This window comes from Varanus komodoensis, unplaced genomic scaffold (assembly GCF_004798865.1).
Source record: "Varanus komodoensis strain SLA01 unplaced genomic scaffold, ASM479886v1 scaffold41, whole genome shotgun sequence".
Lineage (NCBI taxonomy): Eukaryota > Metazoa > Chordata > Lepidosauria > Squamata > Varanidae > Varanus > Varanus komodoensis.
Window position 1 is genome coordinate 7,869,948 of NW_025335954.1, and position 27,668 is coordinate 7,897,615.

Consider the following 27,668-nt stretch of genomic DNA (forward strand, 5'->3'; position numbering starts at 1 on the left):
CATGATCCGTGCTAGCTGCCTCAAGAACTTTGGCATGTACGCAGGGCATAAATACTCCAAGTAAGCAAACAAGCGTGCTCGTCACTGCATTTGCTAATGCCAGTGACAGGCGCAAGCAGAAAGCTTTTCCTATGAGCAACACTGCCACTGAAACACATCAGACTCCATTCCCAACCCTATTCCTGGCCCCGGCCATATACCCGGGGGCTTGAAATCAAAAGTTGGCAAACTTTAATGGAGTGGGGGGAAACAGAGTCTCCCGCGCCCCATGCCCCACCTCCAGTCTTCTTCCAGCATGGCTTGTTGCAGTATGTAGCCTTTTCTCTGGAGTTGCTGTCTTTTGTTCACTCACTTCAGAGAATTCATCACAGTCAGCCTGCCATATTCCAATTTTGTCTTAGGCTTGATTTCTGGCACATTTTGTAATAAAATGCAATTCAGTGCTGTGTGTCTTTGGGTACGCAGAAGAACCTCTATTGAGCATGTTAATAGCCTTAACATGTCTTCAGTTAAATGCTCGTTGTTTGTGGGTGTAGCCTGTCTTATTGCTTCCTGTTGAGGATAGTTGGAACATTATTTGCTTTCTTTAGAACATATGCCTATGTATGTTGAGAGAGAAAAAAGTACTGCAGTTCCCAGTGCAGAGAAAAAGTCTTACAATGACTGGCTGAGAAGGGCTGGGAGATGTACATCTTTCTTCTGCCTCAACATCAATAGGATTGTGCCTTTAATAACCTAAACTCTCTTAAGCTGTTCCCAATTCATAAGTATAATGCCAATGTAAAAACAGTCTGAGAAATAAGTAAATAGATGCAAATACACAAGTGGAAAAGGCAACTTCTTTGACTTTTCCACTCTCAAAAAAATTGCTGGAAGTGCTCATTGGACAGAAATGAAACTGGAGGATTACAGCACTGTTTAAAGAACCCACAAACAATGTGACAAAATTGCAGCCAAATTTGCCATTCCAGAGGCAAAACAGAGTGGTGATTTGGCAAGGAAACGAGGCATGTGGGAAGGGTGCGTTTGTTGCAAGTGGAATGTCACTTCTAGGAAGCCGACATAAATTTTGCATCAAGGCTAGGAAACCTGTGGCTGCCTGGATGCATCTGCCCCAGCTGCCCTGGTCCATGATGGGGGATGAAAAGAGTGTAGTTGAACATCTGGAAGGCTACGGGATCCCCTGTCCTGGCTTACATACCATAGGGGGCAAGCACCTCAACATAGCTGTACTTTCTGCCACATGAGTGAATGTGTAAGCATATGCTGTTAAGCCAAGAGTGAGCAACCTGTGGCCTTCAGTCTCATTTCATGTGCCTCTTGTCCTAATTTCCAGCAAGAGAAGCATAGAGGGAGAGGAGGATAGGGTGGTGGGGAGCCCTCTGCAAGAGGCCAGTTCAAAACTCTGGCAAGGCTGTTCCTCTTACAGCAACCTGTCAACTGGAGAGGGAGAGAAGGGCTGGCTCCAAGCCAAATGCAGCTTAGGCCCACAATAGCTGACAAAGCACCTCTTCCAACCATTGTTCAGCATGGTCAGCATCTGAGACCTTCCTGAGCATGCCACCTCCAACAGAGGTTCACCTGGTGGCAACAAAGAGTAGGGCCTTCTCTGCGGTAGCCCTTAAATCATGGAATCACCTCACTGAGGCTGACCTGGTGCCAACTTTACTATCTTTTAGTCACTGGTTTAAGACCACACTTTTTGCTGCGGCATTTAGCATCTCAAAATAGCACAAACTGGTGAAGAAGATATTGCCAGCTGTTTTTCACTTGGACTTAATGTATCTAAGCTGTTTAGCTGCAAAAATGTGTTTTAAAAATTTTAATGTAATTTTATGATGTTTTGTTGCTGTTTTATTCTGTGTTATATTTATTACTGCTGTTCACCACCCATAGAGCTTCAGTGATTGGACAGTATTGACATTAATTATTAAATGCTATTCAACACATAAATAAAATTTGGCTTCAGTCTTGCCTATCTTTGGCTTGTGACCTCTGACAGATTAACAAATATGACCCACATCACAAAAAAGTTGTCCCACTCTGAACCAAAGTAGTGTGGATTCAACAGTTTTACTTCGACTTGCAATCATAATTACTGCATTTTTGCCTCTAGGAAGGGAACAAGGCACTTGCAAGAACTCTTGCTTCAGCTGCCAACTTGACTGGCTTTGGGTACTAAGTACCTTCCCTCATGTGGGACTGCAGGAACTACAATATGTTCAGAAACAGAGCTCAGCTTCAAAGTATTTAAGGACCACTTGCCTAAGGATGATTGATAACATTGTGATTGTGGTAAGGACTTGCCTAAATATGAGTTGAGAGTGTTGAATTGGACCACATGTCCCAGGTTCTAGGGATCCTTTTACCTGAGGCTGCTGGATCCTTCTAGGTGTGAGATGTTGCAACACACCTTCCCCCTACCATAAAATAGCATAAAGAAGGGACTGATTTCCCAAGTTTATCTATGATGATGTTCATTACAGCTGGGAACTGATCTCTCCTCCATTCAGGGCGGCTCCTGGCTCTCCCACCAAATCATAAGTGCCCTGGGAGGTAATGAGCAGATTACCTGGCTGAGGCCAAGGGACTTTGCATTGCCAGTAATAGCACAGTCAAAATAGCCATTCAATGTATGCGCTGTTGACTCCAACTGCCAAGCTATATTTTTACAGAGCTTAATTTCCATCTCTGCTTGTCTTGACCCTCCCAGTGGGCAACTGGAGGTGGTGCAGTTAATGAACACTGAAGCGGTTATTGATTGGAGTTTTATTTAATGATTGCCAATTATTACACTCAAACCATTGCTCTGTGAGTACAGGAAAAGTTCATTTGGTTCCTTGCAAGGACACCACAAAACGTCTGTTCTTTAATTGCATGGATTGTGCATCTTGCCAAAATGCAGTTTCTTTTCCTAGAGGGCTCATCTTTTGCTGCTGCAGCTGCCCAGCCCATAGGTATTCATGGTACATTGTTGCCGATGCTTCCCATTTAAACCCATGTAACCGTGTTGATATGTCTGGCCAAATGCAGGCCACCATGTTGAGCAGTGGCTCTTTGAGAAGCATGTCTTTCCAAGCTTGGCTCCCTGATATCCTTTAAGCTGGTGATATGAGGGATCAAGCCTGGATCTTTCAGAATGCAAAGCATACAAATAACCAATGCGTTACATTCCCTAATTTTAACTAAAGACCCCTCTCTTCTGATAAGTTAGGACCAGTTGGAGCTTTCACAGTTATGGCATTGATAGGTGTGAAAGGATGATTTGAAATAAGGGAGTAGAGATTTAAAAAGGTAACAAAGAAAATTACTTAGTCCAAAGGAGGGGAGGGGCCAAAATCAGATAGCACAAGGTATGGGTATAGGCAGGAGGGCCAAATACTTCCTGATAGTTTATTGACAAGCTGGGCAGAACAAAATGAGCCTATTGTAGCCCACCAGGGGCAGGGCTGGACTGGGAAGAAGGCCTGGTGTTGGGGCAGCACAGAGTAGGCGGGCGGAAAGAATGTAACTCTCAGTACCCTATTAGCCAATTAGGGGAAAGGAGGAGGGAACAAGCGGCCGGGAGCAGGGTTCAAAAGGGGGGGCGTGAACATGTGCTCAGGTGAACAGAAGAATGGGAAGGAAACCGTTCCTTTCTGTTCCCTTCATTGCGATAATGTTTGCACCCCCTACCTGGAGTACGACTGCCTGGCGACAGTGACACACGCACTGGTGACTTCCCGCCTTGACTTCTGTAACGCGCTCTACGTGGGGCTTCCCTTGAAGATGGTCCGGATACTTCAGTTGGTTCAAAATAGAGCTGCCAGGTTGCTGACGGGGACTGGGCGTTATGTTCACATGACTCCAGTCCTCTGTCAGCTTCACTGGCTTCCCATTGAAGTCTGGGCCCAATTCAAGGTGTTGGTGATGACCTATAAAGCCCTAAATGGCTTGGGTCCTGGTTACCTGAAGGAGCGCTTACATCCATATATGCCTGCCCGCCCCTTGAGATCTGCGGGAGAGGCCCTTCTCCGGGAACCCTCCGTGAAGGAAATTAGGAGGGTGAGTACCCGGAGGAGGGCTTTCTCTGCGGTGGCGCCCAATCTATGGAATGCGCTCCCCAGAGAGGTCCGCCTGGCGCCGTCGTCATTAGTTTTTTGGCGCCAGGCGAAGACCTTTTTATTTAAATGTCATTTTAATTGTTAATATTATTTGTTTATTTTATCTGGCCAGGGCGACTTATTTTATATCGTTAATTTGTTGTACATTTGAATGTATTATATTTTAATTTTATGTTGTGAGCCGCCCCAAGGCTTTGGTGAATGGGGCGGCATAGAAATGTTTTAAATAAATAAATAAATAAAATAAAAAGAACGCTCTGCATGCCTGGAATATTTTTCTCTTCTGACGGAAAGGAAAGAGTGATTATAACAGCAAGCAGCCATAACTTACTACCCTTGAGAAGGGTATCCTGCTCCATCTGTTCTCCTCCCACCATAGGCAAGTTGAAACATCCTTCTGTAGGGAGAAGTCTATTTATTTATTGAAAGCATTGCTGTAAGGTTACGTTTTTATCAGTTTTTAAAAAGGTTGCAGCTCCCATGCTCCAGAAGCTTTTGTAATGGTGTGCAGTCTATCCACATTTTTAGAAGGGGTGATACATATCAGCAGAGTTATTCCTCCCACAGGCTGGAGATGAAGAACTATTTTGGGCTAAATGAACCCCAGGCTGGGATGTCTCATGCCAGCAGGGCATGGGGCCAATGCTGGTGTATGCGTGTGCACACACACACACACTTCCCAGCTCCACTTCTTCAGCTGATTTGTGTAAGGAGAAGAGCTTATCTTGGATTTAGAACAGTTCAGAAATACCCTTTCCCCCCTCTCTTGGTGCTGGGGCAGACAAAAGGGTAAGGCCTGGGGAAGAAATGTGGTGGACTGGAGGGGAAGCATCCATGGGTCATATTCAGCTCATGAGCCAGAGATACCCTCTTCCTGCTCAAGCAGCCATAGGATTGAGCTGCAAAGATAAAAAGGACATGCTTCTGCATTTTAGGGGAATGTCAGCTTACTTAACTTGGGGGCATACCATCAAAACCCTGTGGAAGTGACCCCAAACATTTGTTGACACTGAAGGCAGAAAATTCAATGGTGCCCATCTCCTCAGCATAAAGAGATGAGTAAGCTAGCACTATCTTAGGCGTCTTCATTTACAAGTAAATTTCATGTGTCCAGTGGGCCTTGCTCTCTATTAAACATGCTTAGGATTGTAGCCTAAACACATGCGCATTGCTGAACACAGATCTGCCTTCTCTATAAATATTGCCATTTATTTTTCCTTTTAATGGCACCCAAAATCTGTCCTATGAGGCATTTGCCTCTTGGAAGGGGACAGTCCTGACATAAAATTCCTAACACGGAATGATTTCCATGTCAAATAGCAAAAGGGAGGCATCCTCAACACAATGCAGCAGCGAATGCCCACTCAGTTGATGGAGAGAGAGCAGAACAGATTGAAATTTCCTCGTGAGTGAGCAGCCAGGAGGCAAGTCATCTGCATTTCTGTTGATGGTCAGAGCTTCCTTGCCCTCCTTTTCTGTGCTGCAGCTTCTAGGATCAGCAATCAGAACAGAGCTCTGTTTCCAGGACTTGCATGCTCAGAATCCTGGGGCAATACTTGACTCTTAGAATTGCACAGCTGCTGCAGCCATCAAGCAGTTGCTTGCTCCCGACTCTTCCCAATGCAGAGTTGTGAAAATTGCTTTGCTCTGTAGCAGTTGGCATGGAAGCCTCACTGCAGCGGGACGCAAGTTGCTTGAGGCTCTCTGCAGTGCCAGCAATGGAACGTACATCATTTCTAAATTATGTGGATATTGGAAGGGCAGACAATGATTTGAATGAGCTTCTGTGCTTGCCACAGAGGGTGCAACAATGCCTATCTTAAACAAGATGTGGAGTCGGTGGCAAAAAACTGGAGAGGGGGGGCAAGTGAAAAAAAATTATTAGAGATTTATCTGTTATCGGGGCATCAGTGATTAAGGCACAATCCTATGCCTGTTTAGACGGGAAAAATGTCCTACACTACCTAGCATTCCCTGGCCAGTGCCACCAGGGAATGCTGGGAATTGCAGGACTTTTAAAAAAGTCTAAACACCCATAGGTGGGCAGCCTTATTTGCCCTTTCTACATGAAAAACACATCAGACACTACCGATGACAGCTCCCAAGTTTGCTATGGGGTAGCCTCCCTTTTGAGATCTACTATTTTTCTAAATACCCCTATGCAGCTTTTATTGATCTGTCAGAAATAGATTATGCAGGAAATGTCAAAGTACAAATATAGATTGTAGACCTTTCACATAGATACAGAAGTTATGCAGTTAAATACACGCATAAAAGCTTATGTAAGAATAACTATGTTAATCTTTAAGGTGTCACACAACTGTTTTTGCTGCAGTAGACTAGTGACTTCTGTGAAAACACAGAAATATTTTTATAGACACAATACCCAAGTAACTGTGGCCAGATGGTTTCCTCAAGCTGGTGCCCACCAGATGGTTTGGGCTTTGTACCTATCAAACAAGAGGAACAGAGATTTGGGATACATTTCTGCGGCCTTGGACTTCAATTCCCAGCATGCTCCAGCCGGCATAAGACATCTGGGGGCATCCACCTTGAATACGGGTGGTTTTTAGTAACAATTCCAGGCTGAATCTAACCAGCTCTCACCCATCTTCATAGTGTCCCCTCGCCTTTGAAATGCAGCAGTCTCTGTCCGCTACATTGCATCCCTTCCCTGCTTATATCACAATCGCTAACTTAACCTTCGGAAGCCTCCGCCTGGAAGAACGGCGTCACACACACCTTCCCATTCATAGCTTGAGAGCAACGTGTCTTCATTCAAGACTGCCTTCCCCCGCGACCAAGGGTGAGCGAGAGACCACGCCCAGCGCCCTACGATTGGCTCGTCGCGGCTACAGCGCTTTGCGACATGCTTCAGCGGAATCGGCGGAGCGCAGGCCAGAGGTGGGAGGGCGGGGCCGAGGCCGCGGAGCCCGGATGTGAACTGGTTGGCAGGAGAGCGAGCCGACGAGGAACTAGATTAGATTAGGGGCAGGAGGAGAACGAGGCTGGGCAGGGGCGGGGCCCATGGAGGGAGAGCGAGGGCCTCTCAGGGTAAGAACTGATTTGGGGCTGGGGCGCTTGTGGGGGAGGGGATTCCTGGGCTGGGCTATGGCAACTAGTTGTGGACTGGAAGGGTGGCGAGTGAGGGGCTGCCCTTTAAGGTTGAGGGTGAGGAGAGTTGCTCTGGATTTGAAATGCCGGATGGGTGAGGAAGTTACTTTTTTTTCCCTAATATGGCGAGCAGGAAATAAAAGGGTGGAATTTGCGTTCTCTTGACCTGGGGCCATGTTTAGTGATGAGGGGTAGATACATCTTCAGAGGCACCCTCTTCCTGGTTACCCCGCATAATCTCTAATGCCTCAGCTCTGAACCCGCTCCCAGAGCTGTTACTAAAACACTCGCTGGTGTTTTAACTGCTGGACTAGAAGGAGGGATGTGTGAGACATAATATACACGATAGTTTTAATTCACTTCATGTTGCTTTTCCTCTAAGGTGTATAAGATGACCTTTTAGTTGCACAACAAGCCTGTGAGGTTTAGTTGATGAAAGCAGGTGACCTGTGCAAAACTAGTTAGCTTCATAGCCAAAAGGCATTTTATTTTATTCTTCACTAGTCTGATTTTCTTATATCTGCCCCTTCTGCTTTAGCCACTGCAGCACAATAGCTGGGATTTGGGGTGGGGGGGGTGGGGTTGAAGGCTGCAGAGACATTGTGACAGTCTGGAGGAAAGAGGGGCAAGAGAACTAAAGGGGAGGATATTTGGCATGGCACAGAGGATAAGAAAGAGAAGGCAATATTGGCAAGCAAGTGACTAGGTGTAGGCCAGAAGTAGGCAACCTCGTGCCATCCAGACTGCAACTCTCAAAGCCCCAATCAGTCACCATGTTGGATGGGGCTGATGAGAGATAAAGACCAATGCATCAGGAAGGCACCAGCTTGTCTGCCACTGGTCTTGGCATTGCTTTGAGAGGAGAGTATTCAGATCCCAGAGTTAGCATGGAGACCCCATATTTTAGGAAGTGAATATTTCGGAGGTAGGCAGGCAGAAGAAGGCATAGGAAGTTAAGAATTAACCTGCATGGCCTGGCCAGAGGTGAGTTGGAATGAGAAAATACTTTATAGGGAAGTTATGATTAAAACCCACACTTTGTTGTGAAGGTCATATAGTGGCTTTGGGCTGTCTCATGGTGTAACCTAAACATTTTGCATTCTGCTCTTTTCTGCCCATAGCTTAATGCTTTTTTAAAGGATATACTAGTAATCTGGATTAAATATAATCAAGTACTCTTGGAAGGGTAAAAGAGAATAGCTCTGTAAGAAGGATGGGATACAGGAGAAAGTAAGAAAAAACAGTGAGACCTTGATGAGGCGTGTCAGAGTACTGGATATGAGTCTATTATTCATGAAGTGGAAGGTGTCTGTCTGAAGGAAATTGAGTTTTTGTAAAAATAAATTACTGAGTTCACATGGCCTGCAAAACCACTACGGGTTATAAGACATGGTGGTTTGTTGTGTCATATGATATTGGACATTTCCTGTAACAAGCCATCCTGACAACCCATGGCTTGTTCTAGGCGATGTTTCAACCACAGTTGGCATGTTGTCTGAACCCAGGCAACTGTTCCTATTGTGAATGAAGAGACATGACAAGTGAGTCTCTTGGAAAGAGTGAAAAACCCCATTGCCATCTTGCCAAGTTTGGCTGGGGCATGCTAGTGACACTTTGGGGTTACTTTTATTCACTGGGCGTTCCCTGTTAAAATTGCAAGGTCTTTTCATTCATTGTGGTTCCCTCCTCCATTTTCCCCCTAGGGATTGTGATCTCCACTTTGACAGCCAGTGACAGCCCCTTCATAGTCCTCAAGTGGTACACTGGAGGGGTTGACAGTGGTTGTTAACATTTTTTTAAAAATATGCCTACAGTGCATACAAATATTTTCATACTTTATTTGTTTAGTAAGACTTGTGCTTTCTCCTGACAGTTGTCAAGAGACAAGCTCTCAGAGGAAGGAGTCTTCCCACAAATGGTCCTTGTTCATAAAATGGAGGTGGCAGGATTTATACTCTTTTTACTGTGAGATTCTCAAATTGTTCATTTTTCCCTGACTGTCCTCAGGTTCTTTTGCATTTTGTATATTTCCTGGAGACTCTTAACTACTTAGGAAAATGTAAAAGTACAACTCACCCCATTTTGAGGACAAAATAGTTTTGATAGCTCCCTTTTAAAATTGGGTTTTAACAGGGCAATGGGTTTTTTGTTTTTGCTTTGACAGGGAGCAGACAAGTCAGTTCTGCAGTGGAGTCCTCTGGGATACCCACAGGTGGACTGAGAGAGAAGGAAGGGACAAATAATCCAGGGTGAGCCCAGTTTCTGTTGAGTGCACTGGGGGTTCCTTCGGGCAGCAGCCAATCCACCATGACTCATGCCAGGGTAGGTTAGCATGATGTGCAACCTTGCCCACTGACTGTCTATTCTTTATTTGATTTTAAAAATTTTACTAAACATATATTGTACCTTTTTATCAAGGAACTGAAGACAATAGACATGGGGTGTCCCAAGTGTTCCATTCAGCCACTGGCTTGACCTGAATCTATCTAAGTTCAGCAAAGTGACTGCGTCATGTGCTGTCACAGAAAGCCCTGGGCATGCACTTGGAGTTCAATTTTATAATGCAATATTAACATAATGCAGAATGAAGATTCGATTATTAGCTTATTGTAGTGACTTTAACAGCCAAGCCGCCAGGTGTGCTACCACCCCTGCCTTCCCCAACTTGGTGCTCTGCAGGGATGATGGAGGTTGGGGAAAGCTGTATTAGGTGGTAATTTCCATAAGTACCAGGAAATGACTGTCTCTGGTACCCTGTGTTTGCTTTGCTAATTCACTGTCCAGTTTCAAGAGTCAATGTGTTGTAGTGTTAGAGTGCTAGACTGGGATGTTAGAACGTTGGACCAGGTTTTAGTGTATCCCTGCCTGCAACTTCAGCATATTGGCTGACATCTCTAGGTTGTAGGATTCCTTGTGAGAGTCACCTAGTTGGAAATTGATTCCTTTTTAAACATGGACTTTTCTCATAGGTAGATTCTTCCAGCCAAAATGGATGATTTAAACCTGCACTACAGATTTCTGAACTGGAGGAGGAGAATCCGGGAGATCAGAGAAGTTCGAGCTGTCCGTTATCAAGAGAGGTTCAAACATATCCTTGTTGATGGAGATACATTAAGGTGATTCTTGGTGCTGGGGAATCTGGATGAATGAAGTCCTCTGTCAAAAATTTAACAATTGAAGTGTGCTCTGTTTAAGATTATATCTTATTTAAGATAAGCTCCATCCTGAGAGTACTGTGTACCCCTTCTGCCCTTATTCTGTTGTTTTTGCTTGGGTATAGTCATAATGGATAATGAAGCCTGAGTTCTTTTAGAACTTATTTGCACTTTTTTAACAGAAAGTTGGCCCAGTCTTTCTGTACATTGTTTTAATGTGTGGAATGAAAGGGCAAATTTCTGCAATAACTTGGCCTCTCCTGTAGCTTTTTTTCAGACAATGCAAGCAGCAAACATTTTATTGCCACAGTAGCTGTACCAGCTTTCCCCATTCCAGTGCTCTTTAGATGAGTTGGGTTGCATCTCCCATACTCTCTGACCAATGTGTCTGTGAGAGTTGTAGTTCAAAGCAACTGGAGAGTGATGGTGGGGAAGACTGGCATATGTCAGAATAGCCATTTATCTGTGTGAAGGGCATTGTGGAGGACTGTGGCGGCCTCCCTGTTATCTCCCTGCTTCCTTTCCCAGCCCCAATAACTTCCCTGTGGGGAGTCTCTGGGTGGAGCTAAGGACTCCATGGACTAGACAGGATCCCCCATGTGCTGGACTAGGCTTGTGGGCTGTTGGTTTCCCATCCCTCTTCTAGATTATGATCATTTGATGGAGCCTGCATGCTCTTTCAAGGTATCATCATTTGTGTCAAAATGTATCCCACCCCAGATCTTGTCAGACACCTGAGAAAACCGAAGTTGCCCATTTCTGATCTACCTTATTGGAGATGAAAGAGATCATTTGCCCTCTTTCAATCTATCACCTGGTTGCCTTCCCTTTAGTTGGTAAACAAGTCAGAGGATGAGCTGAGTTCTGGGGTAACGAATTCTCCTCGTGGCTGCCCTCATGCCAGATGTTGAAGGTCTTGACAGGACTGCACCCTATGCCAGTGTTTGGGTTCTTCTGTCCTGATGCACCTTTGCCCAGTTCACTGCCATGGAACAAATATTTCAACAGCAGTGTACTTGGCAGAAGACAGGTGCAAAAGTTGGGAGAGGAGTATTAGCAGTCTGTTGCCAGTTGTGCGTTGCCTCCAGTGTGACCTCCTCTCCAGTCTACACTCCTTTCTTTCATAAAAGCTTCTCACTTTGTGTGGCCTGAATAGCAGTGAACTGGACTTTATATCTTTCTGCAGTTACCAGGGAAACTCTGGTGAAGTCGGCTGTTATGTGGCTCCTCGTCCACTGACCAAAGACAACAATTACTTTGAGGTAATTTGCTTGCTTTTTCTCTCAGTTGGAGTGGTCATTCTTGAAACAGTGGCGCCAGAACCACTTCCCAATAGATTTTTTCTTCTTGTGCCTTCTTGTCTTGTTTCAATTGTTCCAGTGAGCAGGACTAGGGTTAATGAATGGAAATTGTAGGGAAGTGGACCTTGGCTAAACTCTAGGAAAAATGTATTCATGGTAAGAACTGCCTCCACCCCTCCTTCTGCCCTACACTGGATGCTCTTAGGTCTCTGAGTTGGAGGTTATGAGCATTGGGGATGCAGTTAATCAAGACTGTATCCTCTGTGCTCTGAATAGAGAATTTACATCGCAGGATTCTTGCATTGGGAGGCAGAGAGAAAACAATTTTTTATTTTATTTATTGATTTGGTGCTTTCCCACCAAACATGTAGTACTTTTTGCTAGCTTACTTCCAACAATCCTGTAGTGTAGAACTGGGGCTAAATGGGTCATGTTTGCCTTTTACAGTAAAGGTAGGGCAGTGGGGTGGGCACTGGAACATCAGTCTCATTCCTAACCTGCCAGGTCACACTGGCACTCAGCTGGAGGCTCCTCTTAGTCTGTGGCTGACATATCCAGTCAGTCCCACAAGGTTTTCAAAAAGATTTTCTTTTTAATGGTGGGTCCCTATTACACCTATTTCCCTAGCAGATAGGGAAATGTGAGGCTGAGAGTTCAGTTGCTTGCCTAATGCCACCTACTGAGTTCATGGCAGGGGTGACATATGCACCGGGGAGGATTTGGCTTGCAAGTCAGTCACATAGGAATAAACTTTTGGCTACTAGACATCATGGCGGGATGTGGGGGAATGGCTAGGATCATTTGGACTGGAGATCCTAATCTGGCCTGAGGACTGGAGCTTTAATACTCCCCCATCCCCTGGTTCACAAGTTGCATGGAAAGAACCGCATCAGTGGCTCTCCAAAACTGGGAAAGAGATCTTGGAGAGGGTTAGAGGGTGGGGAGGAGACTGGAGTGGCCAGGCATTGAGGAATCCTGACACTGCCCCAGCCTCCCTCCCTCTACCTCTGAAGGGGCCAAGCTAGACAGCCAAAAACAGCTGCATAGGAAAAATGCCAAGCTGGAAGATCAGGGAGGTGCTCTTTCTGCTCTGCATAGGATGCCCATTATCCTGAGTTTGGGGTCTTGGGGGCAATCCAACTGGATTGTGACATTAATTATGTTACAGTAACTTGCACATCTAGGCAAGGCAGTACCATTTCTATTATATAAGTCTTTTCCTTGGTTTTTGCATAAGGCAAGGTTAATAAAACCCTTGCTTTGCTCCTTTTCACAATTTATAGGTAATCAACCCTTCTCCCTGGAGTGGAGCGCTACAGTTTTGTTTCTTGGTAATATTCATTCATAGAATCACAGAATACAGTGGCATCTGGCTCACAAACGCCTTGGCTCATGAACAAAAATTTCATGAAAATTTTGACTTGGGTCACGAACTTAGCTTTGGGTGGCGACCAAGATCGCAGCCATCTCCGCCCCTCCCCCCCCCAAGTGGAGAGTTGGCCACAATTGCAGTCACGTTCGTGCAGGGGACACATGCATGATTATGGCTGTGCTGTGCTGCGCCTGTCTTTCCTGCAGGAGTGCGCCTGTGATCATGCACGTCTTCCCTGCACGAACGCAACTGCGATCCTGGCCATCTCCCCACTTGGGGAGATGGCCACGATTGTGCTGGTTGGGGGTGGAGATGGCCGAGATTGCGCCCGTCTTTCCTTGCACCTCACGAGGATGGGGAAAAGGTCCTTTGGAGATGCTCTAGTGAGCTTCGTCCAGAAGACTTTAAACTGAGCTGGTGGGGGGGGGGGGTTCAGGCCCCCCAGAAACGTGTCTGCACTGGACAAGAGTGGGGGGAGGATCAGGGCTCTGTGACCAGGGTTTTAGAGGTACTGCAGGGACTGATAGAACTCCTTCAGAGAGGGGCCAGGTATCAGGGAGGATGGGAGGAAGGAGAAGGCTGGGGACTCCAAGGAAAGGAAGCGGTGGGAAGGAGTTGAAGTGCATGTACACCAATGCGAGGAGCATGGGTAATAAGCAGGAAGAGCTTGAAGCTCTCCTGGGAATAGGAGGGTATGACCTGGTGGGAATCACAGAAACTTGGTGGGATGAAAGGCAAGTCTGGAACATAGAGGGGTATCATCTTTTTAGAAAGGACAGGAAGGAAAAGAGGGGTGGGGGTGTGGCTTTATACATTGGGGAAGGAATAGGATGCAGTGAGATAGAATGCAGCACAGATGGGAATTCGGTAGAGGCAGTCTGGGTGAAACTTAGGGGATTTGACAGGGAAAGGGATCTGACAGTGGGGGTATGTTATCGCCCTCCAGGTCAACTTGAGACCCTGGATGATGACAGGCCAGATTCTAAGGATATCTCGGGGGAGAGACACAGTAATTATGGGAGATTTCAACCTCCCGGATATTAGTTGGGAGACTCACTTGGTGGTGACAGCCAGGTCACATTGCTTCCTAGAAGCTATAGAAGGAGGGTTTTTCACATAGAGTGTCCAAGAGGCGACGAGGGGGGGAAACATCCTTGACTTGGTCTTGACCAATAGAGAGGAGCTGATAGATGAAGTACAGATTAGGGGAGCTCTGGATGCGAGTGATCACTCCATCCTTTGCTATGAGATCAGGGGACTGGGGACGTGCAGCAGGTCGAGCACTAGAAGCTGGGGGTTTAAGAGGGCCAACTTTGGCCAACTGAAGGCCAGACTGGGGAAAGTCTCCTGGGATAGGTTACTGGAAGGTAAGCGAGTTGAGGAGGGGTGGATAGCACTCGAAAGGGAGGTTTTGGAGGCGCAAGCCTTGACGATACCTCTAGTTAGTAAGGTGGGGAGGCGGAGGAGAGTGCCACCATGGATGTGAAAGGAGGTGGTTAGAGGGATTAGACAAAAGAGGAACCTCCGTAGGAAATGGGTACTGAAGCAAATAGACAAAAGGATATACCGGGGGAGAAGGCCCATTGCAGAAGGGTTCTTCGCAAGACTAAGGCTGATTACGAGCTGAGACTTGCCAAGAATATCAAGAGCAACAAAAAGGGCTTCTTTCAGCATGTAAATAGGAAGAGGAAGGGGAGACAAGTGGTGGGACCACTAAATAAGGAGGAAGGAGATCCAGTGACTGATATGAGGGAACAGGCACAGATGCTAAACGACTATTTTGCCTCTGTGTTTTCCTCAAAGCAGGAAGGGGGAGATCCACATAGGAGATTAGATGAGGCTGGGGACGTAGGGGCACAGATTAGAGTCACCCCCCTTGAAGTCGAGGGACTCCTCAGGGCATTGGACATTACAAAGGCCCCAGGCCCTGACAGGTTACACCTGAGAGAGAGTTGGCAGGGGTTCTCTCACGCCCGCTGGCCTCCATTTTTGAGGCCTCGTGGAGAACGGGTGAAGTTCCAGAGGACTGGAGGGTGGCATCAGTGGTTCCAGTTTTCAAAAAGGGTAGTAGAAGGGACATGGGGAATTACAGACCTGTTAACCTTACGCCCATTGTAGGAAAAACAGTGGAAAGGCTCATAATAGAGAGAGATCTAGTGATGCTAGATAGGGAAGGGAAGCTGACAGCCACACAACACGGCTTCCACAATAACAGGTTCTTCCAGACAAACCTTGTGGAATTCTACGACAAGGATTCAAGATGGCTAGATGGAGGGGATGCAGTGGATGTGGTTTACCTGGATTTCAGCAAGGCCTTTGACAAAGTGCGCCATGATATCCTGGTGGAAAAACTGAAGAGTTTTGGGATACACCAAAGCACTGTCCGATGGATTAGGGCATGGTTGACTGACTGAAAGCAGAGGGTAACCATTAGTGGGGAATCATCGGGATGGCAGCCAGTGACAAGCAGGGTCCCCCAGGGCTCTGTCCTGGGGCCGAACCTGTTTAATCTTTTCATTAATGACATGGAAGAAGGGGTGAACAGTCTGCTGATCAAATTCGCAGACGATACTAAAACTGGAGCAGTGGCCCCAACTGAGGAGCAGGTACTCCAGATCCAAAAGGATCTGGACAGACTATGGAAGTGGGCAGGAGTCAAGAGGATGGCGTTTAGTGTGGATAAGTGCAAGGTCTTGCACCTGGGCCATAGGAATAGATGTCATGAGTACAGGTTAGGGGACAAGTGACTGGAGAGCAGCACTTGTGAAAGGGACCTCGGGGTGCTGGTTGACTGAAGGCTAAACAGGAGTCAGCAGTGTGATGTGGTGGTCAAGAGGGCGAACACCACCCTTGGTTGCATAGCCAGAAGTGTGGCTTCTAGATCAAGAGAGTTATTACTACCACTCTATACAACTCTAGCATGTCTGCAACTGGAGTATTGTGTTCAGTTTTGGGCCCCTCATTACAGAAGGGATATAGCCAGGTTAGAGTCATTGCAGCGTAGGGCCACAAGGTTGGTGGCCCGTTTGCAGGGGATGGGGTATGAGGCGACACTGAGGGAACTTCAGCTTGGAGAAGAGGAGACTCAGAGGGGATATGTTGGCGACATACAGGTATGTGAGGGGATGTCACATGGAGATGGGTAGAGACCTGTTCTCCCCTGCAGAGGAAGGCAGGACGCTCTCCAATGGAGCAAAGCTCAGGGAGCCAAGGTTCCATTTAGATACCAGGAAGCACTTCCTGACAGTTAGGACCCCGAGGGTGTGGAATGGGCTTCCACGGGAGGTGGTTGAGGCCCCATCAGTGCGGGTGTTCAAAGATAGGCTGGACATGCACATGGTGGGCATGTCGTGAGCGGAGCCAGGTGGAGTTGGGGGTCAGACTAGACGGCCCGGGAGGTCCCTTCTGACTCACTCTGTTTCTGTGTTTCTAAATCATTAATAAAGATGTTGAAGAGCACTGGGCCCAGGACTGAACCCTGTGGCACCCCACTAGTTACCTCCATCTAGGTTGAGAAAGTGCTATTCATGAGCACTCTTTGTTTCTGATTTAGCATCCAATTTTGGATCCACTTACAGTTTTTTTATCTAGACCATTTTTTGCTCATTTGCTTATTCCTCCATCATCTTCTAGGTATCGATTGTGGACAGTGGTGTGCGGGGGACCATTGCAGTGGGACTGGTGCCTCAGTACTATAGCCTGGACCATCAGCCCGGATGGCTGCCGGATTCAGTTGCCTACCATGCCGATGATGGCAAGTGAGTTAATAACTTGCTTTACAGAAATTTCAGAGCCATCCCACATGTGTTGCTTTCTCTAGATGTGTGTAGGAAAGAAGTAGGCCTGTTCTCCTATTAAGAAATGTTGGTTAAAAAATGAATTTTGGTTAAGAAATGAATTTTGGGTAAGAAATACATTGAAAGTGAAAAAAAATCTTACTTTGTTAACTTTTAGGTTAGATGTTCTAACCTTGGATCCCTAGAGTTTGGACTATTACTTCCATGGCCCCCAGTGACTGGGGATGGTGAAAGTTGTAACCTAACAAAAATCTGACAGTCCAGTCACTGTTTTAGGTAATATGGCTATGTGTACATGTGTCTATGTGCATGCATGTGGATAAGACAGAAAGGAAACTGCCTTTTCTGGTGCAAGTTTTAATTATAAAAATAGCAGGGTTTTTGCATTTTAACAATCTGCTCTTTTATTTAATGGGCAGCTTTTTGTAGTAAAAAATGCCTTTAAACCATTTGGTGTACCAATGAATTGACCAAGCAGGGCAGCCCTAGAAGTAACACATTGTCTGCTGTCGTGTGTGCTTGATTTATTTTGTGTGCATGTGGGGAGGGGAGCAATTGAATTGGCAGCATGTTCCCAGCATATGCACACACAGTAAAATACGCACATTTGAAACATTTCTCCCAATGGTGTGCACTGTTGTTTCTTTCCTGTTAGGTGTTATGTGGGTGGAAATTGGGGCATGATGCTTTTTTCTGGGAGACTCACCTGGTGTCAACTTCGCAAGCATTTGTATACTAGGTGAAGATCTGTTAAAGAATGCCTCAGAGTTTAAAACATTGCTAACGATTAAAACTTTTAATTGTTTGAAGAAGTGGCCAGTTGTGTTGTCTGGGATTTTATACTGCAACATTTTAGATTGATTCTTTTAAACGTTCTTTAGTTTCTTTCAATGTATTTAATTTGTTGACTGCACTTTGGCTGAAGCTGCCTTGAAGGCTTATAATACATATATGATTCTAAGAGGCTGGCCTGTTTGAGACAAGTGGCTGTATTAAAAGTACTGTATCCTGCCCCTTTCTTGCCTTGTTGACTTCACCAGGCCCTCTATATTCTTTAGCTCGTGCTAGATTTCCATTTGTCATGGTAGCTACTGAGGAGGGCAGCTTCTGGACTGAAGGGTCTACCAGTTAGCATTGTCCATCTATTGTGCCTTTCTGATAAGAGTTCATAAGCATTGAATTCAAGACTCCAGAGAACAAAAGGGCTGGGATTCAAGTTATGCCCTCCCAGCAAGGGAATATTGGTAAGGACATCTTATGCCTTTACTGGGCTCTTCTACTTTGGTGAGGGAATAGGCATAGTCTATTCAGCTGTGAGTTTGCCAGACTGGGAATGTTCTTCCATATGATTATAGACCCCTTCTCCATCACCCTCTTAGTTATATCAGCATTGTGCATCTTACAAATCCTGTGTGAAACTAATTGGTTGATCTCCTGTAAAAGTTCCTTTTGGGATCTGCCTGTGTCTTTGCTCATCCAGACTTTACAATGGCCGAGCCAAGGGTCGCCAATTTGGAACAAAATGCAGCTCCGGGGACAGGATCGGCTGTGGGATTGAGCCAGTGTCATTTGAAGTCCAAACAGCCCAGATCTTCTTCACCAAGAATGGAAAGAGGGTGAGTTCTGAAGCTTCTCCATCGCTTGTTGAAGGAGAAACAGTTCCAGGGAAAGGTCTGAAGCAGGGTAGGCAGCATGATGCCTGCAACCACCTGTGTGCCTCCAGACACCCTGTTTGGTGCCTGTGAAGGTAGCCTTCCCCTCCCATTTGGAAAAAAAGACACATTGTCTTACCGACAGCTTGGATCCCTGTGTAAGAGAGTTCTGTTGGTGCTGAGAACTGTGGGTTGAAAGGATTTGTTTTGTGTGTTGAGCCTTGGGCCCCACCTCTGCTTTACACTCAGACTGGGGCAGGATTCTTGGGCACTGTCACACCTCTCATGGCAGCCATATTGTAGTGATGCCCAGGAGAGTTCCTGAAATTGCCAAATATGCTCATGGCCAAAAACCTTGACTATCCCTTGATTAGACTCTGGATGCTTCTAAAATACATAAATAAATACAAACAAACAAATGGGAGAATTCCCCAATGCTATATTAATAGCTTGGGCAGCTGCTACCATTTTTCTTCCTAAGGTATTCCTTAAGTGCCATCTATTGCACATCATTTCCGTAGATGGGGTGTATATGAATACCTAAAGCACAACAGTGGTTCTTGGTGAATTGTGGACATTTCTTGTGTTTTGAGGCATCTTCAGATTTTAAAGACACATGAGGCAGTAGCTTTAGTGAAGCTAAATGAATTGGAGTCTGGTCAAGTCCTGGATGAGATGGCTTCCTGGGAATCCCAGGTATGGTGCCTTGAGTTGTGGTGAAGGAAGGGTGCATAACAGTGGAAGAAGGAAAATAATGTGCTTTTCCACCAGGCTGTCTCTGTGCCAACCCATTCATTTCATGACTGAGATGAGATTTGATCAGGGAATCCTCTTGCTCATGCTCTTGGGGCCATAGAATGAGATTGCCTACTTGCTGTTGCTTAGTAGTAGAACACCTGGTCTGCCATGCAGAAGATCCCTGGTTCTGCCTCCAGCATCTCATGGTACAACTGGGAAAAATTCCTGCCTGGAACCCTGGAGAACTGTGGCTGCCAGTCAGTGTTGGCCGTGCTGGGCTAGATGGGCCAAAGATCTGCCACAGTCTGAGGTAGCTTCCTATGTTCCCAGAGGTGATAAGATTCTGGATTGTACCAATTTGGTCTACAGGTGGAGTCGCATGTCTTAATGCTTCCCTACCTGTATGTAGGATATTAAACATATCATGGAGAGATGCTCACTCTGGTGTGCCGTTTTCTCCACCTTGCTAGCTTTCTAAATGCAGGGTGTGTGTGTTTTTTTTAACTGAATTAAAAAATGTGAGTTCCTTCTCCACCTACAGTGAAGTGGTACAAGCCAAGAACTCTGCCAATTCACTCTGCCACTTCATTCTGTGCAATTTGTAGAACAGCTTTTAGCCAATGCACCACATGAACGTGCTTAGCAGAACACTTGCAGTGCCTGTGCATGATGAAGAGCTTCCCTTCCTCCTGCAGGTTGGCTCAACAATAATGCCACTTTCTCCGGAGGGGCTCTTCCCAGCCGTAGGGATGCACTCTCTGGGGGAAGAGGTCCGTCTCCATCTTCACGCAGAATTGGGCAACGAAGAGGAGGATGACAGTATCATGATGGTAGATAGCTACGAGGATGAATGGGGCCGACTCCACGATGTAAAAGTCTGCGGCACAGTGAGTGAGCATCTTTCAGAAGGGTGGAAAGTGCTGGACGTCCCAGTTGGGGCATCTTGTGTTTTGGGGAGGCCTTGAATAATAAAGACTCATCTATGGAACAGCTACATATGCCCCCAAGTAGCACTGAATTGCCAGGGGGATGCTACAATCTATCCTCTTCCGTTAAAAAGGTAGGGTCTTGGGCTTTACATATTTCTGGGATGCCTCTGAATACAAATATAGCTATAGATATAAGCAAATTAAAACATAAGCTCCCCATTCTGCTTAGCATAGAATTTCGAGGACAAGTGGAATATTACAAAATCAGTTGCTGAGGTGGGGGAAAGGAAAGTGAAGGGGGGGGATTTGGCCTGCTGAAGGCCCAAGCACCTTAACATCCTGCCCAGACTAGGTAGTATTGGGTACTGTTCCTTAAGTTTAACGCCCCCCCCCACCCCGTTATGCACTATAGAGTGATGTTTTGCAAGGCAGGAATGGAGAAAGAACACCCTTATCTCCAGGATGTGTCCCTCTCCTTCACACACACACACATATCAATCAAAAAAAGTTTGCGTTCAAAGCTGGCAGCTAGTCCATCCAGTGCTGCATATCCAGTGCTCCCCCCCCCCCCCCCAGCAGGGAAGGTGTCAGGTACTTGGGAGAGGGTGGTAGCTTTGCATTCACCTGCCCCTCTGCAGTGCTGTCCCAACCTGAATAGCGCAACAAAACTCCTGGTCTGGCTGAAGGCCTGAACCAGAGAATTCTTCTTAGGAGTGGGGCTGCATTGCCATGTTTGTGCTGCGGGTCCCACCTGTTAGTCCTAATAGCTAGGAGTACTCTTGGATGTTGTAGGCGAATGCAGGAAGCCATCCTTGCCTGTGAGGTTTCTGGTATCTGAGAGTGCCAGGCAAGGTGCATTGTTGGTCTGTCTTGGCATGTCCTAGGTTAGCAGTATCAAACTCAAAGCTATAAAACACTTTCCTGTGTTGTTTTGTTTTTAAATATGCAATTCCATGGCATCTGTGCAGCTCTCCCTGCCTCTTTAGATTTTCTGTGGCTCAAAACACAGTGGTGGGCCAATTTTCTTGTGTGATGGAGCAACAGAGCACCTGCTAATATGTCAGCTGCTGTGGAGGATGAGGATGAGCAGAAAGGCTTGGGCTGGTATAGTCTGAGCTGCAGCACAGTAGCAACAAGGAATGGGTGGCTGTTTGTATGTGTGATGGTGCAGAGCCAAAGGATGCTGGCAACGATGCTGCATTTAGCATTGGATCTGGAGGAGGCTTCTTCTCTTCTCCTGTCTTCATTTTGAAACTGAGCTCTTGCGAAACTCACTGGAATCTGAAAAGGAACCAGTTGAGCCTGGGCCTGCAGCAAAGCAGCATCAGGAAGCACAGAGTAGCTTAGAAGTGGGGAGGCCAGGCAGCACCCCTCTAGGGGCCCTGATCAAATCCATGGGCTGCTAGCTTTTAGTTCCTGTATCAGCACATTTGAGGCTCTTCTCGTTCTCATTTAAAAGCTGTTTTTCTGTCTCCTGTGTTCTCAAATTGAGGTTTGGCAACATACAAAGAGAATCTGCTGAAATCCCAATGGAGGCAAGCAGAGTACAGCAGCTTTTCCCTTTCTTCAGGGTGATGAGTGGGGTAGAAAATGAGAAGTGGCACGATCCTGGGTTTTTGCAGGGTCAAGCTAGTGACTTGCTGATAGCATGAGTGCATGCCCCACATGCTCAGTGGCACTTACTTTTCACATGGTCTGAGTCTGGTGTGTTTTGGGAGCCTTGCTCCCCACCCATCCCCTTCTTGAGACTGCATATTTTCCCTTTGTTCTTCAACATAACTTGACATTGGGTGCCCGCAGGCGTAAAGCTTGTGATAAGGAGTAGTACCCCTTCATGAAAACCTCATGACTCCTGCTACAGTTGCAGATGGATTTGTTTGTGACTGCATTTGGAAAGAAGCTGCTGCACTTTTGTTAATCCTACCCCCTGCTTGTACCATTACCCTTTCCCAGAAATTCCTCATCTTGCTTGCTGTTTTTCAAGCAACAACAACAAAGCCGTAAATTATTACTCTGGTGGTAAATCTGTGCCTGCACTGTACTACTTTAGACTGCAAGTCTGGGCCCTGACATAGTCAAATGCTTCTCTGTACCATTTTTAAAACAGTCTTTGCATATAGGAAACTAGCATGTCAGGGTCAAAGATGCCAGTTCTTTCTATATTTTATTTTAATTTTGCATAGGTGCATAATAAATCTGTTGCACTCAAGGACCACATTTACCAGTTTAATGAGAACTGAACCGAAATAAGTCTGTATTAGCTGAGTAAACTTGAGATGAAAAAGTGGCCTCGAATGGTACCTAGGCATTGAATCAGAAGTTCTTCCCTGCATTTCATTTTGATTATTTCAGAATCTGCAGTCTCTGTGCAATTACTGCTCTATTATGCAGTGTAGGGCGGGATCCTGGATTTTGACTGGGGAGACCCAGTTCGAGTCTCCACTTAGCTATGAAGCTTTACTGGGCAGTCTTGTTCATTCTTGCAGCCTAACCCTTGTCTGCCCGGCATGTTGTGAGAATAATAGTGTGAATATTGTGTGGAACATGTATGAGAGAAAAGAGAGATCCTTTGAAAGCCTTCCTTGGAAAGCAATATCACTCTTGCTTTTTTTTTTTTCTGGTTTTTTCCACCGAGAGGTGGCATAATTGTAGTAGTAGATATCATGGCTGTGAAAGCTAAGGTTGGTAGCATGGGATGAAGTGAGAGCTGTATGGTGTAGTGGTTAAGAGCACAGGTCTGGGACCCAGACAATCTGGGTTCTCGTCCCCCCTCAGCCATGGAGCCCACTGAGTGACTTTGGACCTGTCACCAACTCTTAGCCCAACCTATCTCATAGGGTTCTTGTGGGGATAAGATGGAGAGCAGCAGCAGAAGGATGATGTAAGCTACTTTGAGTTCTTTAAAAATGAAAAAGGCGGGATATACAATAAGTAAATAAGAAGTGAAGAAACCTTCCCATCAGCCTCTGTTACTACGCAAAGCGCTTTCTTTCTTCTACCAAACCCATGAGGGCCAGAATCTTACACATCTGTTGGAGAACAAAAACTGGAATTCTCAGTGGTTGAATAAATTAACTCTCTGCGGGAAGTTGGCTTCTGTGTTTTGTGGTGGTGCAGAAAGCCCACATCCCCACTGCCAGATATCAGTGTTGGCCACTATCACTTTGGCCTTGGATTATTTGCACCAGATGTCTTTGCAGCTTCACTTGTGAAAACATCCAGTGACAGACAGACACTGATCTTGCATGCTAAAGTTGCCCTGCTGCTTGACACCCTCCAAGTCAGGAGAATGTGACTTGGAGTTAGGGAAGAAAGGAACATTCAAAATCTTAAGGTTGTTCTCAGTTTGTCCTTCCCACAGAAACCATAGGGAGCCATTTGGCACACTTACTCATTACAGCAAGCCGCCCAATGTGCATCAGCGAACCTTGCGCTCTTCTCCACATTAAGAACGCCAAGTACTTTTGACCTTTTTTGATAGGGTCATGTTCTTGTCCTTGGGAATAAGAAGTTGGAATTGTGGAGCTGGTGGAAATAATGTGTATGTCCTTTCAAGAAACAATGTTCTGTTCAGCTATTTCAAAAAATGATGTCTTGGCACGTATCTAACGTGTTTTTAGAAAAATTGGCATATCAAAATTGCAGAATGCATGAAAACATTAGAAACCATAATGCTGGACTCAGCAGGATTCAGCTGGCTTTTTCTATCAGGACAACTTTATTGCAGTGGAAGGTTTCACCTAGTTTCATCTTCCAAAGTTCAAGCCAATTTTATACTTCAGCAATATGGGAAAAACGTTAGAACTTGTATTGTTGTCAATAATTTGTTTTGTTGTAATTTTTTTTTGTCGCTGCAACAATAAAGACAGGCTGACTCAGAAGTAAGTCATCAAATAACGTTCAAGAAAATAATGGGAAACACAAAAAAGTGTTCTCTTATTCCCGACAGGAAGGCGAGCCCATAAATTTGGCAATTTAAACATTCCTTTGCATTTCTAGCTTAGTCATGGACAGCATTTAGATCAGCATATGGAAGAATAATAAAAAGCAGAAGTTAAAATAAATTGATGCATGAATTTAAACAGTAGATTTATGCATAATAGTATAATCCCAGCATTTGAAAAACTGTTTCCATCATTGTGCAATGCAAAGTTGTCTGCAAATACCATTGGCTTGGGACCTAGATACCTGAAGGAATGCCTTCTTTCATATTTGCCCTCCAGCCCCTTGAGATCAGCAGCAGAGGCTCTCCTCCGGGAATCCTCCGTGAAATATATCAGGAGGCAAAGTACCCAGAGGAGGGCTTTCCCTGTGGTAGTGCCCCATCTATGGAATGCACTCCCCAGAGAGGTCCGCCTGGCACCGTTATTATTTGTTTCTCGGTGCCAGGTTAAGACCTTTTTATTCCAACGGTATTTTAATAAGTTTTAATATTGTTTTTTCTATGTTTTTAATTGCAGCCAGTGTGGGTCGGGGATTTTATTTATGCTATTATATTGTAAGCTGTCCTGAGGATTTTTTGTGATTAGGACAGCATATAAATATTTTAAATAAATAAATAAATCTGCATAATTTCATGTGAGTCAGCAATGGGTTTTGGAGTGGATGTCACACAAGGTACAATGAGAGAAACTTCTGCTGCTTTGCTCAGTGATCTTTGGGAAACCAAGTAGTATTCAATACACCTGTAGCTTTCTGTACTTTTTGCTTGTGTGTGAATGAGTGTGAGATTTTCAAAAATGGAGGTCTATGTGACACCCATAATGTTAATGTGCACCTCGCCTTTTGCTGGGTAACACCCACAGGAGCTCCTTAAATAAGGGTTTCTCCAGTTAGTGGGGCACATGCTGTGATCAGTGGTGGCTGTCATGCTCCCCTTCCCAGCTGTTCTGCATACGAATATTGGATGTGTGAATCGATGGAATCACACTGAAAATTTTTGCTGTCAGCTTTGTGGCTGTCTGGAACTGTGGAGGTATAGGGATTTACCAAGTGAAGGAGCAGATTCATCTTGTAACTGTGAATGTTGTAGCTGGGATGGCAGCCATCTTCAACTGGGTGCCCTCCAGGTGTGGTGAGCAACCACTGTGCCAGCATCCTCTGGAGCATCCCTGGAAGGCTGCAGGTAGGGGAAGGCAGCTCTGTGGTGACAACAACATGTGCTGTGCCCCAGAGGCCTACAGAAGCGTCTTAGGGTATTACTTGGGGATCAGCTAGTTTCATACGCTGGTGAAGGCGCCGCAGCCATTGCAAAGGCTACTAGATACTGTCCCAAGCTTCTCATCTGGAGTTTTGTAGTAAAGAACATCTGTAAAGCTGGGCTTGATGAGGTGCCAAGGAGACATTCCAGACCTTTTCTCAAGAGCTGGTTGTTCTGCCAGACTGAAATGGTGACTGGAGTTCGACCCTTGAGAGCCAAGGCGTGCTTCTGTTGGGTCTCTTTGCCCCAACCAAGATTCTGAGCCATTTGCTCTTGCCAGCTGTTTCCTGTATACTATCTAGCTGCTGTATTACACCACAAATGCCTGAATGATGCATTGCCCTGAGATGGCGCTGGAAGACAGAAGGCAGAGAGTAGCCATGAAAATGGACTCTGTTCCCGTGTGCATCCTGAAACTTCTTTTAGTCCATGCCCTTCCTCTCCACCTTCCAGCCTCCTGAGAGAGAAGAGAACACAGGCAGACCTGCAAATGGAGACATACTGAAATATTTCTAGAGTCAAGTGATGCCTTTTCCTGCTTTTGAACTTAATACTCCGTACTTCAATCCAATAGGAATCTGAATAGTTTTTAATATGCATTTAACATCATATACATAATGAAACAGAAAAAGATAAACAGTTGCAAAAGACTCATATTTAAGTTGCTCTGCAAGCATAAACACAGGATAGGGCAGAAAGAAAATAACATCCAAAAGGCCTGGGAGAATAAAAAGGTGCACAAAGGATGTCAGACACAGCACCAGGCAAACCTGCCAGTGTAACGGTGCCACCACGAAGGAGGCCTTCCACCTACCTCTCATCCAACACTGGTAGAACCTGGATAAAGATGTCTGAAGCAAGATTTTAATACAGAGCGGCTTGTGTGGTAGAAGGTGATTGGTTCTTGAGCTATCTGGGTCCCAAATTGTTTAGGGCCTTCCTTAATGGTGAATGCAAGTACTTTGATTGTTCTCTGTCGTCGTATGACTGGCCATAAATGTTCCTTATATTTGGTCCTGGTTGTTTAGCTGTTGTGCTTTATTCCAGTTGTTTTCAAACATTTCTTAGAAGCAACCCCACATGCTGTGCATTGCAGTGGTCCAAGTGGGATGCCACTGGGGAAGTCGTGTGTGCTGCAGCCATCATGAAGTGAATGTCACATAGAGGGTTTGGATTGTCTTAAACAGTAGACACATGAGGTCCTCGGCCAAGCCTGAGTATTCTGACAACTAGTGAAAGTGCTGGCTCAGACAATAAATAATAGACCTTTTTTTCCTTTAAGGAGTTAGACTGTTGGTTACATTGGAAGGAAAACAGCAGCTGAGTTTAAAAACTGGCATTTGATACAGGAACTGTATTTGTTTTGTTCATAAAAATATTTTGGAAATTTAGTACTGTAGCTGTTAAGAAAGACCCGGAATCAGTTCCGAGACAAAATGCTCAGTTGCAAGGCATCTGATAGGCATCCAGGAATGGATGTGCCTGTACTTGGGTATGGGTTGAAGAGGCTGAACTAAACGTGACGATGAGTTGCTGCATGGACATTGCCTGATATTGCCAGGTCAGTGCATCTAGTCTCTCGGGATTCTCACAGCATAACAGATTTTATGTGCTACTCTTTCCTTCTAGCAGTAGGTCAGTCAGCTAGCTCAGTGAAAGTCAGGTATCAAAATCCTCTGATCCAAAAGGCCAAATGTCTTTAATCTTTTCAGCTTAAAATGAAAATTGTTTGACTGTGGATATGCACTCCATGGAGCAGAGACAGTTACTGTTCGGCAGAGTGCCGCATATGCCAGTATTGCAATGGATTGATATTGGGATTCACAGGATCAGCGAACTAGGTGCTTTGCAAAGACCAGATTTCCCATTTTGGTACACTTTGGTACATTATGGTTCCCCAACCTGGGACCCTCTCATGTTTTGTACTTCAACTTCCATCATTCCCGGCCAGCAAGCGCAGTGGTCAGGAATGGAGGTGGTTGTAGTCCAGACCTCCTGGATGGCACCAGTGTGGAGAAGGCTGCTATAGAGAATGACAGAAACCCCAGGAGAAACTCTGATTTCCCTTGGACAAGCCAACTGGCTTTAGATTTTTGTTGCCATATATAAAACTAGTATAAATTGCTTGCTGTTAAAAAAAGTTTACTATTGCATTTCTTACCCTCTGTATAGGCAAAGACCTCATAAGCATTCTGAGTATGGTTAAGATACAGGTTGTATAGCAATTATCACAGTTTTATTCAGATAGCATTCTTGTTGCATCTCATTTCAGTTGTGTCCTTTGGGGTGTACGCAAACCTTGCATAC

At 45.5% G+C, this 27,668-nt stretch overlaps 1 protein-coding gene across 8 annotated transcripts in view; it reads left to right on the top strand.

Annotated features, from left to right (window-relative positions):
• Positions 1-7,031: 7,031 nt before the first annotated feature.
• Positions 7,032-27,668, top strand: part of SPRYD3 (SPRY domain containing 3) — a 45,352-nt gene continuing 24,715 nt past the window's right edge. The window contains exons 1-7 of one of the 8 annotated variants that reach the window (XM_044443347.1): positions 7,032-7,157; positions 9,382-9,539; positions 10,187-10,333; positions 11,559-11,634; positions 16,679-16,803; positions 18,323-18,458; positions 19,928-20,119. In XM_044443347.1, coding sequence (XP_044299282.1) covers positions 10,206-10,333; positions 11,559-11,634; positions 16,679-16,803; positions 18,323-18,458; positions 19,928-20,119 — 657 coding nt within the window. In that variant the 5' untranslated portion in view covers positions 7,032-7,157; positions 9,382-9,539; positions 10,187-10,205. Of the gene's footprint in view, positions 7,158-7,861; positions 8,202-9,381; positions 9,540-10,186; positions 10,334-11,558; positions 11,635-16,678; positions 16,804-18,322; positions 18,459-19,927; positions 20,120-27,668 lie in introns of those variants that run through there. The other 7 variants (XM_044443346.1, XM_044443348.1, XM_044443349.1 and 4 more) reach the window with 7 other exon arrangements.